General features: G+C 37.5%; 1 protein-coding gene across 3 annotated transcripts in view; it reads right to left on the bottom strand.

Annotated features, from left to right (window-relative positions):
* Nucleotides 1–14,118, bottom strand: part of SLIT2 (slit guidance ligand 2) — a 256,368-nt gene that overhangs the window by 38,530 nt on the left and 203,720 nt on the right. For all 3 annotated transcript variants that reach the window (XM_062493416.1, XM_062493415.1, XM_062493417.1), the window contains 7 exons: nucleotides 13,702–13,845; nucleotides 12,388–12,554; nucleotides 11,491–11,623; nucleotides 6,616–6,684; nucleotides 4,610–4,681; nucleotides 4,320–4,391; nucleotides 2,172–2,243 (listed from right to left, as the gene is read on the bottom strand). In XM_062493416.1, coding sequence (XP_062349400.1) covers nucleotides 2,172–2,243; nucleotides 4,320–4,391; nucleotides 4,610–4,681; nucleotides 6,616–6,684; nucleotides 11,491–11,623; nucleotides 12,388–12,554; nucleotides 13,702–13,845 — 729 coding nt within the window. The remainder of the gene's footprint in view (nucleotides 1–2,171; nucleotides 2,244–4,319; nucleotides 4,392–4,609; nucleotides 4,682–6,615; nucleotides 6,685–11,490; nucleotides 11,624–12,387; nucleotides 12,555–13,701; nucleotides 13,846–14,118) is intronic.

The following is a 14,118-nucleotide window of genomic DNA, read 5'->3' as shown; positions in this document are numbered from 1 at the left end:
AACTGATACTGGGCAATTTAACAAGATAACAAGAAAGTATTTCTTCCGAAGCAGTCAAGACAACTCCACAGAGTTCTGCCCTGATATTTCTCCTTTTCAGTTTATGGCTCCCAGGCTGGTACAAACCATCTGTTTCTAAGCTTCCAAATTTGATTTAATTATTTCCTCTTTGGAGCTGTCTCACTGCACTCACAACTATGTGCAGAATTCTGTAAGAGTTCTCTGCTGCATAAGTAAATAAAACTACATTATCCCAGCTTTGTGGTAGTTACAGAAGAATTGTTTCACTATGAAAGCAAATCCATTTCTTGAAATTATGATCCCTGTGATTCTTTTTTAATTAAAAAATAATTTAGCTACAGATTTTCAGGATTAATTTCTGTAACAGCTTTTTAAGTGTTTATTTTCTCTGCTAGAAACTATAAATACTCTTAAAACTCTGAAAACAATGAGACATTGTGTAGTTAATTCAGAGAATTGAAGCCTTGTGCTATTCTGTAAAGATGTACTCATATTCCTTTTAAGAAATAGAGTAATCATGGAACATTTAACAGATAATCCCAGCATGTGCAAACACTATCAAATGGCTGTATAAGAACATCCTCCTTCTCCAGATGTTTCGATACTTTCCACAGCTTTGAATCAGTGGTTCTTCTAAAGATACAAGAAAGTCTTTGGCAAGCAAAGGCAGTAGGAACTACCAGAGCTGAAACACTCTTTTCTGCCCCACTGAGCAGAAAGCCCTCTCATATTAACTTTTTAATACATTCAAGCTGTAGTCAAGAAAATACACATATTTTTTTCAGTCAGGCTTGAGTCAGAGCAGTAAAAAAGGAGACTTCATGATAAAGGAACTTCCCATGCAAGGAGAAACACCTAGAATTTGTCCATTCTGTATTTGCAAAAGTGGACGGCAGCCTGAACTAACACAATTGTTCTGCTAAAATCAGAATATTAACAAGGATAACTGGTATCCATTATGAAAAAAGTGCCAGCAACAATCAAATCTATCCAAGTTTTACTGATTTTTCATGCAGATAAATTACTTCAGTAGTAGAATCTGAATGAATTATCAATAACTGAAAGCTTAATCAGTAAGGAATTTGAGAGCTAAATGTAAATGTCCAATACTGAATGAGAAACAGATAATTAAGTTTTTAACAACTGCTGCTGTTCAGAAACTTAAAGCTCCAGATATATCTAAAGACATTAGTCAACATACCCCTCAAAGTCTTAACTATCCATAAACAGCATGAGGTTTGCAGAAGGTAGCTTGTTCTAATTTAGGCTCCCAATGAAAAATTAAAAACCAGAAAACTATTACCTCAAGTTATGTTCTGAGATCAGATGTGATGGGTTTAGTGCCAACAAGACACTGACACAGAATCGTAAATTAATTTTCATCTATTGTCACCTCCTGCACAAAACAGGGCTACCTTGGCACTCAGGGTTGCTCGGGGCTGTTTCCAACTGAGCTCTGAAAATCTCCAGGGACGGAGATTCTCCTGCTTCTTTGGGCAACCTGGCTGAATCATCCTCACAGTGAAGAATTTTTCATTATGTTCAATCAAACTTCCCTACTTGCAGGTTTTGATGCTTTACTGTATTTCTTCACTGTGCATCCCTGAGTCTCCATCATTGCTGTAATCCTTAGAGGCTCGAAGACTTTTAGGTCTCTCCTTGGCTTCCCTTTCTTCAGGCTGGATAAACCCAGTTCCTGTAGCTTCTCCTTACAGCTCATACAATCTCATACCTCCAAACCCTTCTTGCCCCTGTGCTGGATTTGCATAAACACCTGCTTTGTTGAGGAGAACATATCTGTACTGTACACATATTCCAGATGTGGCTCTGGGAGGGCCGAGCAGAAAGGAGTGATCAGTATCCTCAATCCCCTGCAGCTCACTTTCAAATTTAGCTCAGAGTGTCTTCAGCCTCCACTGCCATAAGGACACAGGGCAGACAAGTTCAACTTGCAGCCCAAGCAACAGACCCAGGGTTTTACTGCTGAGCTGCTGCCAGCTCTCTGCTGGCAGAGACACAAGCACAACCTCTACACAAGCACAACCTTCTTCCAGAGAACTTCTCTGCATTATGTCTTTGCTTGGCTATATAAAATTGGCTAAGCATAACAACAACAACAACTAAATACAGTATACCAGCTGAATACTCACAGGTGTGATAATGCTGAAAGATCATTAAAGGCTCCTTCAGGAACAACAGAAATATCATTGCCATGTAAAGACCTCAAAGACAAAGAAAAAAAATAATATCAATTCATAAAAAATCATCAGGTTAACTTGGCAAATTTCATGTTCTTTCAATAGTTTTCAGCTTTTCACACTTTTTTTCCTTCCAATTCCTCAGTGTTTCCAACTGTGATTTCATTTTTTTTAAGCCCAAACTGGCAGCCTACTTGTCATTTGATTTTTTTTGCATCCTGGGTTTTTGTAAGAAATATAAATACTGTGATTATTTTAAAATTAAAAAACAACAGTTGATAAAAAGTAGGCACAGCTATGCAATGTAACAACTGGATTTAGATACAGCAGATAGCAGAAGAGTTTCTGATTTTTTCAGCAGCTCCCTGAAAGTTGCATTAATTACATTAATATCCTCATTTTAATGTTTCATGGATTCATAGAACATACAGACATATACTGCTAATATAAGTACTAACACTTTTGTCCAAATTTGATAGTAGAGGCAGAAAATTAAAGACTTCATTAAGCATCACTACTGGGAATAGTGGTATTTCTTCCGTAGGAAACCTGCTGGTTTCACCAGCCATATTAATTTCAACAAGGGCAGGTGCTGCATTCTGCTCCTGGGATGGGGCAGTCCTGGATGTAGGCTCAGACTGGGGAATGAGATGCTGGAAACCAGTGCCATGAAAGGGACCTGGGAGTCCTGGTCAGTGGAAAATTGAGCGTGAGTCAGCAGTGCCCTGGCAGCCAGGAGGGCCTGGGGGGCATTGGGCACAGCATCACCAGCCAGGCAAGGGAGGGGTTGTCCTGCTCTGCTCTGAGCTGGGGCAGCCTCACCTTGAAAAATGCAGTTTTGGGTGCCACAGTATAAGAAAGATAGGAAACTATTAGAGTGTCCAAAGAAGACTAATGGTGGTGGGGAAGGGCCTTCAGAGGCAGTTCTATGAGGAGGGGCTGAGGTCACTTGGTCTTTTCAGCCTGGGGAAGAAGAGATTGAGGGAAGACCTCACTGCAGTTCCAGCTTCCTCATGGGGGGAAGAGGAGGGGCAGGCACTGATCTCTGCTCTGTGGTGACAGCGACAGGACCCAAAGGCATGGGCTGAAGCTGAGCTAGGGGAGGTTTAGATTAGATACCAGGGAAAAATTCCTCACCCACAGGGCTGTTGGGCACTAGAACAGGCTCCCCAGAGGGTCACAGCCCCAAGCCTGAGAGAGCTCAAGGAGTGTTTGGACACTGCTCTCAGGCACCTGGTGGGACTCTTGGCAATGATGCTGTGCAGGGCCAGGAGTTGGACCCAGTGATCCGTGTGGGTCCCTTCCAACTCCACTCATTCTGCGATTCTGGGAAAAGTATCTCTCCTTTTCTATAAATTCATTCAGTTACATGGATATCTAACACATATAGAATTATGGTTTTTAAAATTATCCATATTTATATTGAATAACTGAAGTTATGAAAGCACACTTAGATAATGCCATGCTTTAGGTATTTAATCCAGCCAAGTATTTAAATGGCTATAAATGACCCACATGGAGGCAAAAATACATGTTCTGCTGTGGACTTTTGAAAAGGAATTTTTTCAGGCTTTTTTCTTAATGATAAACTGAATCTGTAAATAAGACTGACTGCTCTCTATTTTACTTTATCCATTTTTGTGCCCTGTCAACCATGTTTTTCCTAGTGGTAAAATGGAAAGTTTTCTTGCAACCAAAAAGTAAAGCCATTGATTTTCAATCCTTAATCATGATGTCATGGCTTTGGAAATACTCCCACATTAAATAAAACAAGACAAAGAAATTTATTGTTGGAAATCAAAATATTAAAAATATTCAACTGCAAACCCCCCTGACACATACTGAAGGAATTCATGCATATGGCATTTTTTGTAGAGTTTAATGCTTATAAGAAGGAAGAACATAACACAAAAAAATAAATACAGTTGACATTAAAAATCAGAAAATAAAAAGTACATGTCTTAGATTTTTTAGGCTATGCAATTATCACTTCTGAAATATGTGATAGGTTTTAAAATCTGCTAACTTCCTACGGTTCTGCTATCTTCTGTACACAAATAAAAATATTGAAAATAGCAATGATTAAAAGATAATACTTACAACAACCTAAGTGATTTTAACCCATCAAAAGTCCGTGCAGGAATACATCTTAGGCGGTTGTAACTAAGAATTCTGAGAATACATAAAATGCTGTCAGCAAGTGTATCAGTTATTCAATAAACTATGTAGAGCATGAACAAAATCAGCTTTTGCACACATAGCTAGTTAGGAAGCAAGTTATTTTACAGCCTCCAAACCAAGCAATTTTTAACAGCAATGAAATGCCCTTTCTTTCCAAGACAAAAAAACCACACTGTAATTCTTCCAAAGAGTCACATGTTTAAACTTACAAGGTGAGCAGCTGAGTCATGTTGCTGAAGCTCTGATTAGAAAGAGTGCTGATTCTGTTGTTACTTAAATCTCTAAAAAATAAATTCAGAAATTTAGACCTTAAAATGACTGCCCCAGTCCCAAAATACTGTAAGTTAAACTGACAAGACACATTTTCATTAGTAGAAGTAATATTATCATAGATACAACTATTTAAAGCAGAACCTATTTTTATTTTCACGTGCCTTACACAGGCCCAGCAAGTGTTTATTTTGATCAATAAAAAGCATTCTCATTTCAACACAGATGAAAAAGCAGCACAATGCATTCTAATACAATAGCAATGTTCATCATGCTACCAAGTTAATAATGCAATCTTTCATGAACTCAAGCACAAAAATGAAAGTAATGTTTTAAAGTGAAAGTCATTCTAGTCATGTCCCTAATGACACCCAAGTAAATATCATTTAATACTCAACACTTACATGATGAAGACAACGAAGCCCAGAGCTATTATTATAAAGAACTTAGATTTACATAAAAAGCCTTAATGTCTTATTTGTTCAAAAATCTAATTAATAAAATCTTAAACATAATTATGATGCAAGCTGTAGTGGTATCCTGGTAGCTTCAAAGATGCTGCATTAAATGTGAATATTATCTGTTCTTTATTCTCATATTGTGCTTTACTTTTTATTTTATGTTGACTATTTCAGTATTATTTCATGTATTTTGTGGTGAAATACTGCCTTTGTTTCTGAGGGAACTTTGATATATTAACTTAAGAGCACTGTTGAATAGCTATGCAATATACATATTTCCCCACTAGAAATTTTCATGAGAGCATGTAAGATGACTGACTCATAATAAACATATTAGGCAGGTGTAACAGAGGATATATTCAAAAGAGAAAGATAAAAATGAACTACTTTTTTTGCTAATCTGGAACTCAGGACACTTGTATGCAATTCTTTCTTTGACCACAGGACTATGCACAGTGGTTTCTTTTTCCAAAACAGCTGAGGAACATTCTCAATTACAGAACAACAGTATGAGTAAACATACAGAAGAATTTAAAATAATGTGCCCTGCAGGTCTCATAAATGGAGACTGTTAATGCTCATTTGTATTGTATTTACCATTCATCTATTCATAACTTCCCTAAACTGTTCACAAAGATCTCCTACAAATTCTACACAGGATAGACTTGAAATTATTGCAAAGGGCTTTTTTACCTGATATTGTTTGAAAAATACAACAAGTTTTGGTTTTAAAAAAATTTGTGACTGTCACTTCTTTTTTCTAACATGAGGTAAATAAAGGAAATCAAGTTCTTGTTTTTTCATTGCTCCAAACCCAGTGAATAATGAAATTTAAGGGATTCTGTTACTCCCCTCCACTTTTCATTCTGATTATAATGAAACCACAAACTGCTTGCAGAAGGTAACACAGTTCAGCCTCAGCTGGTATAAATTTTTATAGTCTTAACAAAGACCATGGAATTATAGCTGGAATTGTAGGCATTTACAGCCTTCCCTTTTTTTCTCACTGTACACTTAAAAGGTACAGAAATAATATTCAAAGCATCCATGAGGTAATACATTTTAGAGCAACTAATGTTTTGCCTGAAATCACATAGTGAGTCAGCAATAGAAATGGCTGCAAGGAATTTTAGGCAAGCTCTCTCCTTCGGTCATGAAAACCATCTACTGTGGGAGAAACAATTACCCTGACTTCATATGATCTTATGAGTCTTTTGAGGTCAATTATAATTTTTGCTTTGTTATTTTGTGATGTAATTACTGGAATAAAATACCCATGCTCATAATATGTGACTGAGTATGTTATATGTAAGATGTGATAAGTAGAATAAAATATCCTCAGTTATCAAATATGGTTGGGAATTTGCTGAAAGATATGATACATTTTACAGACTTTTTCTTATAAATAAATTCAGGTATAATTAAGTAAGGTATTTTGTTTTGCTTTAATTTCCAGTAGAGAAAGTTGCTTTAAAACTACTTACATGAGTGTCAAATGCTTGTAGTTGGAAAGCTCTTTTGGAACAAGGGTAAACTGATTTCCATCCAAATAACTAAACCAGAAAAATAAAACAAAGAACATTATATATTTCATTAAAATAGGAGCATCTTCATCCACTAATCTTAGAATCCAATAAAGTTAATAGCAAATGAATGCATACTATTCCATTTTATAAGAAGACTTGCTTACAAATTTTGGTTTTTAGAGATACAACTGAGGATTTTTAGCCTAAGATCCAAATGCTACTATATCATATATAATGCATACCTACAAAGTAACATAATAAAAACCATCTCTTGCATTATAGTTTCTATTATTTCATAACGACTCTGCAAAATGACTTCTTTATCATCTTCATTTCCCACACACCTATAGAGGAAAGGTAAACCTGACTTCTGCAAGTCACTTTAAATGTGGATTTTTAGCTACCACAAAATAGAAACAGACTGGCATTGCAGAGGTAGTCCTTTACCCTCCAAACAGCAAGGTCTGGTTTTAGCTCTAACAGAAAATTCATTTGTCGTGCCTGTGGTTCAGGTCACCTTCCTTAATTTATCCCTGTAAATTTCATGATACATCAGTATACCATGCTACAGTTCTATTCCTGTGAAGTATGTTAGTGACTGAAGACAGTAATCAATTACCCTTCACTAGAAAAGTTAGATTTTTCCCCCTCTCCATAGGTTCACAGCTCCTGTATTATATTGCTCCCTCTTCTTCCATGCTCATAATTCTCAATAAGAGACCTTCTCATCCTTAGAGCTGATGGGTACAGGCAGAGGAAGGTAACAAGCCTCGCCTAAAAAGCTTCCAGAGAGCAGCCACACATAACAGAGTACAAGTGGAGGCATTCTTCATGTAGCCAGGGCAAGTAGTCTAGCGATTATAAGAAGTGCTGAATTTACCTGATGGTTTGAAATGAAGCAGATAGTGGCAAGAAAATTAAGAGGTCTTTAGTTTCTCAGCTGGGGAAAATGACTTTGCTGATGGTGGTATTACTTATGTTTCCTGGAACCCAAGCGGAAACTACACCTTCATTATCCCTATACAAATAAGATATTTTTGCCATCCAAATTGTTGCAACATACTTGAGCTAAGAGCAGTCTGTGATAAAGACATTTTTAGTTTTATTTTGAGCTTAATGTCTTTACGTATGCTGTAGCATCTTTGGAAACTTTAGTCTTGACTAAATAGATGAGCTGAAACACAATTAAGCTTCTCAAAAAAACCCTGTCTATATCTAATCAAAAGTCTTTCTTTCTTTTTTTTCCCTTTTCTTTGTATTATGACTTTCTAGGGCTGCTTGCCAAATCCAAAATGTGTTTCAACAAGCTTTACACTTTCACTATTTTAATGGTGGTGAATAGAGCATGGGCTCACGTGATCAATTATTAAAAAAAAACAAACAACCAACTTTTAAAAATTTTGAAGATGTAAGTATTCTAAAGAAACTCTTATCAACTGATACATTGGGTTGTATTATTAAGCTTCATTAGAACTGAAGTACTGCAAGGATCCACTTGCCTGATACAAATTCCTCCTTGTTCAAATGAAGCAACTATTAAGATATTTTCTAAAACACATGAAGAGTACATCTTAGAAGAGCCATGCATGCTAATAAGCAAGAAAAATCAATCAGTATGCAACTGTTAACAGGAACCACTACCATTATTCTTTTGAAAAATATGCTGAATTGCATGCTTAGAGACTAAAGCGTCCAAAATTGTACACAAATGAATTTTCAGCCACAGGGTTCCATTTGCAATTCCAAAAGTATCTCTCTTTAGCTGCTTTTTTTTACATTGCATTGATGACCTTATATTGCCAAATTCATTTATAGCAGACTGTATTCAAGAAAGTCATCTTCTCTTTGAGGTAAAAAAGTCCTAAACCACCAAATTCAAAACCTAATGAAGTTGTATGTTTATATACCTGTGTGCTAATTTAAGGTCTTAATAATTTCAATTTATCAATGGCTAAAGACTTTTAGATGCTATTAAACACCAGACTAATGGTGGACATCTCAGAGTCTTCTATATAATACCAAACCGTAAAACAGTAAAATTTTTTAGTTACTTACAAAATGTAGTTATGATGTTTTCTGGAAAAGCACTACATTAACCAGCCATTATGAAACATTAGTAAAAACTTGTCACATGTAACAAAAACCAACAGTTTTTCCTGTAAATAATTTTTATTTCTTTCAATAATGTGACTGATCTGATCAAGAATTAAAACAAACATCTTAAATTTTAGGCTCCTATTTTCCCTTTCATAATGCATAAAATTTTGCTCATATAGTCTTATGAGTATCTCACTCAGTTAATATCTTCAAACAGTACATGAGGTAGCAAGCTCATTTTTTATATCTATGTCACTATCCACTTGCATATTGAAATATCTTTCATAAAATGTGATCTTAACAATTTTTCTCATAGAAAAATGTTTCAATAGATTGATAAAATAGCCCAGATTTTATAAAACTATGTGAAAAGGAAGACATTCTATTAAAACCAGTATTTTTGCAATATCACAAAACTATCATAATCTCTGCATCATAGAATATCCTGAGTTGGATCACAGAATCATCAGGATTGCAAGGGACCTCTGGAGATCATCCAGTCCAAACCCCTTGCCAAGTCAGGGTTACCTAGAGCAGGTGACACAGGAACTCATCCAGGTGGGTTATGAATGTCTCCAGAGAGGGAGACTCCATGACTGTTCTGGGAAGCCTTTTCCAGTGCTCTGGCACCCTCAACGTAAAGAAGTTCTTCCTCATGTTGAGGTGCAGCTCCTTGTGCTTTATCTTGTGGCCACTAGTCCTTGTCCTGTTGCTGGGCACCATGGAAAAGAGTCTGGCACCATCCTGTTGACACCAGCCTCTGAGTTTTTTGCATGTATTGATGGGATTTCCTCTCAGTCTTCTCCAGACCAACCAGGCACAGCTCCCACAGTCCCTCCTCATAGGAGAGATTTTCAGCCCCTAATCACCTTTTTTTGCCTCCGCTGGACCCTCTCCAGTAACTCCTTGCCTTTCTTGAACTGTGGAGACCAGAATTGAACACAATACTCCAGAAGTGGCTTCACAAGGGTTGAACAGGGGAGGAGAATCACTTCCTTGGTTATACTATTCCCAATGCACTCCAGGACAGAGTCCAAATCTTGGTCCTGCTCTGGAAAGCCCCTGGAGTTTCTGAGAGCATTGTCCAAACACTTCTTAACTCTGCAGGCTTGGTGCTATGACCACTGCCCTGTGGAGCCTGCTCCAGTGTCTGACCACCCTCTGAAAAAGAACCTTTCTTCACCATAATTTTACTTCACACTGAAGTGAAAGTGACTGGTTCCTTGTTACCAGGGTCAGCCTCTTGCCCTTCTCAAAAATTGGGACATTTTCCAGCTTCCAGTTGAATGCAACCTCTCCAGATTATCAAGAACAGATGGAAATCATTGAGAGAGGCCTTGGAATGGCATCAGCCATCTCTGAGTATTTTTGGATTCATTTTATCAGGCCCCATAGATTTAGAGAAAGCCAGCAGGAGCAGAAAATCCTGTGCAAATTTAGGCTTGTCTGGGAGTCAATCATTCTCACAGTCATGGTCCTCCAGCTTTGGGAACCCCAGAGCTGATCACTGGTGCTGAAGACTGAAGTGAGTAAAACATTAAACATCTCTGCTTTGTCTATATCCCTGTTTGTGAGGTGACCATACTCATTGAAAAATGGACCAGTGTTATTTGTTGGCAGCCTTTTGCTATAAAGATATTTTAAAAAGCTCTTTCTATTGTCTCCAGCACTACTGGCAACCTTCAGCTCTAATTGGGCCAATTTTCTTCCTACAGTGACAAGCAGCAGTTCTGTATTCCTCCCATGTCACTCAACTTTGTTTCCACTGGATGTACACTTTTCATTTCTGCCTTAGCTCCAGAAGATCCCTGCTTAGCCGAGCTGGCCTCCTGCCTCACCTGCTTGGCTTCTGACATTTTCAAATTGCTTGCTCTTTAGCTCTTAACAGGTGGTACTTAAAAAGTGACCAGCACTGTCAGTACTTTCCAAAGCATTTCCAATGGAGATCTTACTTGTTCCCTGAACAGCCTGAAGTCTGCTCTCCTCATATCCAGAACTGAAGTTTTGCTGGAACTTTTCTTCTGTCAGTAGAGATTTTAAACTTGACTGCTTTATGACCACTGTGGCCAAGAGAGACACCAGATGCCACCTTACTTACAAGGCTCTTCTTATTAAAATGCAACAAACCCAGGAGAGCAGCTTTCCTAGTTCATTCCCTTAGTACCATAAAGCCATTGTCCAGGTGCTTTTAACTCCTTGACACAGAAGAAGGCCACTGATTTAGAGGATTAAGGTGCTTGATTTAGAGGTAAAATAATTGGTTTAGAGGTATAAAAAACATGTTCATTATGAAAACACATTCATTTTATTATTTTCTTTTTGCTTTTTTTGTATAATTGAAAAAACATTCCATTCTAATCAGTGACCAGAGATTAATCAGATTCACTGCTGCCCTTAATTTAACCCATTGTAACATGATATCCACACAGTTATACGATGGTTCAGTGCTGGGGACATAAAATCTGAGAGTGATTACAATTTTATATTCATATACTTTTAAAGCTTTTCAGTAACAGATAGTTCTTAAGACTGGTTTGGCACATACAAAGCATTGCTAATTGAAACTTAACCTCCAGTTTCTCAAGATAATGTGAAAGCCTTTAAAAAGCAGTGGATAAACAAATTTAAACTCATCTACTGAATTCAATTCTTCATATTCTTTCCCCCTCATTCTTGACCCTGACAATAAAAATATGACATTATTTTTCCTAAAAGGGAAATAAACATGCCACTTACAGTTCAGTCACATCTTTTGGGATGCCTTTAGGCAAAGCTTTTAGACCTTTGTTGCTGCAGCGAACTACTGTGTCCAGACAAGTACATTCTGCAGGGCAGCGGGCCAGGGGGGAGCAGCTATTGTCATCATTTCCTGGTTAATAAAAACAAACAGATGCTAGGATTGCTAATAAATGTCTCTTCAGTATTATCAGTAGTAGCCCACCTGGCTTTTCTTCAAGCCAATGTGGTATTTCTGTATTATGATATCTCAAGGTAGGGAAAAAATTACATCATCAATGTAAACCACCACTCCAAGACTTTACATTTCAGATGATGCTTTACAATGCTCTTTTACTAGGTAAGAATGCTATTATGTGGGAAAAAAATCATTAATGAAAGAATAAATCCTGAAATGGAAGACAATAAACTTAAAAAAGTATCAAAAACAGTCTCTTTAAATAAAAGATACAGCCTTGAAAATTGACAAACCAATAATGCAGTAAATGGAAGTATGTGTGAGAGATGCTAGATAGCAGCATTTCTTTTAATTAAGAGTTAATGGAGCAACAAGCTATAACATGCCATGTTAATTGATCAAGTAATCCTGAAAGGATGCTTTATTCAAGCATTGGTGTTTGAAAATAATCTCATCTGTACTATAACATTTGATCTTTTTTTAATAGTATTTCTAAATTATTAAGTACAGCACTGAAGAAAGGCAAGAAAAACTTTTGAAGGCATATATACAAGAGCCCATGCTTGCTGATCATCCAAAAATAGCTGGAAAATTTTTAAAATGACATAGAAAATGAGAATTAAGACCTTTAAAGTGCAATACTTTGGGATCTATGGGAGTCATGCAGCTATCTATATGAAAGCTGAAATTATAAAAGGTTCAAATACTAATTTCCTTACCATCATCACATGTAAAATCCTGAATTGCCACATCCTGGATAGGAATCTCTTTGAGGAAGTAGGGTTTTTGGCAGCGAGGGTTCCCCGTCACAATGCGTTTCTTCCTTAGCCAGTCTCCAAGCCATGCAAGATGGCAGTTGCAGTTGAAGGGATTGGCCAAGAGGTTTCTGAGAACCACAGGAAAGTTTATCTCAGATGACACCATTCTTGCATCCTAAGGATTCTATTTCTATTTTCAAAAAAACATACCTTAAACACTGTTCTTCAAACAATATTGTGGGCAAACCATAGGCGAAAGGTCTAATTTAGGCTCTGTGTGGTAAATCTTGATACAACTTGTTTAGAAATAATTTTAAAATGTCAAAGACCTGACATCATGTCAAGTCACTCTGTACCAATAAGGCAATAATTTCATATAGAAATGGATGTTTATTACTTTACATTATTAGCTTTAACCTGACAACAGGTATTCCATTAATTTATCATCTCAAGATTTCCATCTTTTATTTGCTCCAGAGAATACATTTCCTCTCTGAAGTGACAGTTAAGCTGATTACATGCCAGTTACAAAAATGAATTTACTTCTAAAAGCCTCAGTACTTTTGGCATCTTCTTATTTCAGCGCAGACATATTGACAATTCCATTATTTATAAACACGTCATCCTTAATATGCAAAATTAGTAACTGGGTGCAAAATGTCACTTTTCATGTAAAAGGGGGATTAAGTATTTTCCTGAATTATGCTACCTACAACCAGCACTTCTTCATGAAACTGAGTGGCAGCTTTGCTTACTCTTTTCACTTCCCTTAAATGACATCACATTTAAATTTTAAAAAGGATGCTTCTTTTTATAGAAAATGAGACTGAAGCTTTCTTAGAAAACACATATGAATTAAGATTATCAGCAGGCCAAGGGCATTTAAGATAGTAATTGGGTGGCACAGGGCAGAAGAACAGACCACATGGTAATCTAACCAGCTGTGATTGTGTGCTGCATACCCAAAATGTGGCTTTCTACCCTGGTTTTGATCGGTGAGCTTCTATGAGGGTAGTGAGCAGAATGTTTTTCCTGCCTTCTCAGAAACTTCTGTTAACCAGTCTAACACTGTATCAAAGGGCACCATGAAAACATACTCTTCATGTGCCCAAGACAGCCCAGAAAACAAAATTTCTCAAAACTTCCTCTATGAAGTCCTTTTATCCCTGAACTTTACTAAGTGCTGTGAAATTATACATCAAAGTATGAAGGGAAATGGCCCCCCAAAGGTCAGAGGTTTAAACATGGTTATGGTACCAGATGAACGTGACTTACAGCGTAGAGAGCGAATGCAGCGTGTCGAAGGAGCCGGGTGCCACGGTGGTGATTTGGTTGTCATACAGCGAGAGCAGGCGGACAGAGCTCAGCCCTGTGAAGCTGTCGTTTCCCACACAGCTCACCCTGTTGCTCCTCAGCATCCTGAGAAAGAAGGATAAGCATTTTTCATCTTAGCCTGGGCAGGGACCAGGGCTGAAGAAGCTGCTGGAGTGAGTCAAGAGGTGTGGCTACAAAGGGGCTGCTGCCAGTGAAGGGACCGCCAGTGCAGTGCCCCCTGTCACCTCACAGAAGAGACTGAGTGCAGTGTGTGTGGAGCAGACTGCAAGACAAAGGTGGGTTTCACAGAGGCAAGGGGTGTTTCACAGAATCACAGAATGGGCAAGGTTGGAAAGGACCACTGGAGGTCATCTGGTC

The sequence above is a fragment of the Cinclus cinclus genome, chromosome 5, assembly GCF_963662255.1.
Source record: "Cinclus cinclus chromosome 5, bCinCin1.1, whole genome shotgun sequence".
Taxonomy (NCBI): domain Eukaryota; kingdom Metazoa; phylum Chordata; class Aves; order Passeriformes; family Cinclidae; genus Cinclus; species Cinclus cinclus.
This window is presented reverse-complemented; position numbering and strand designations above follow the sequence as displayed.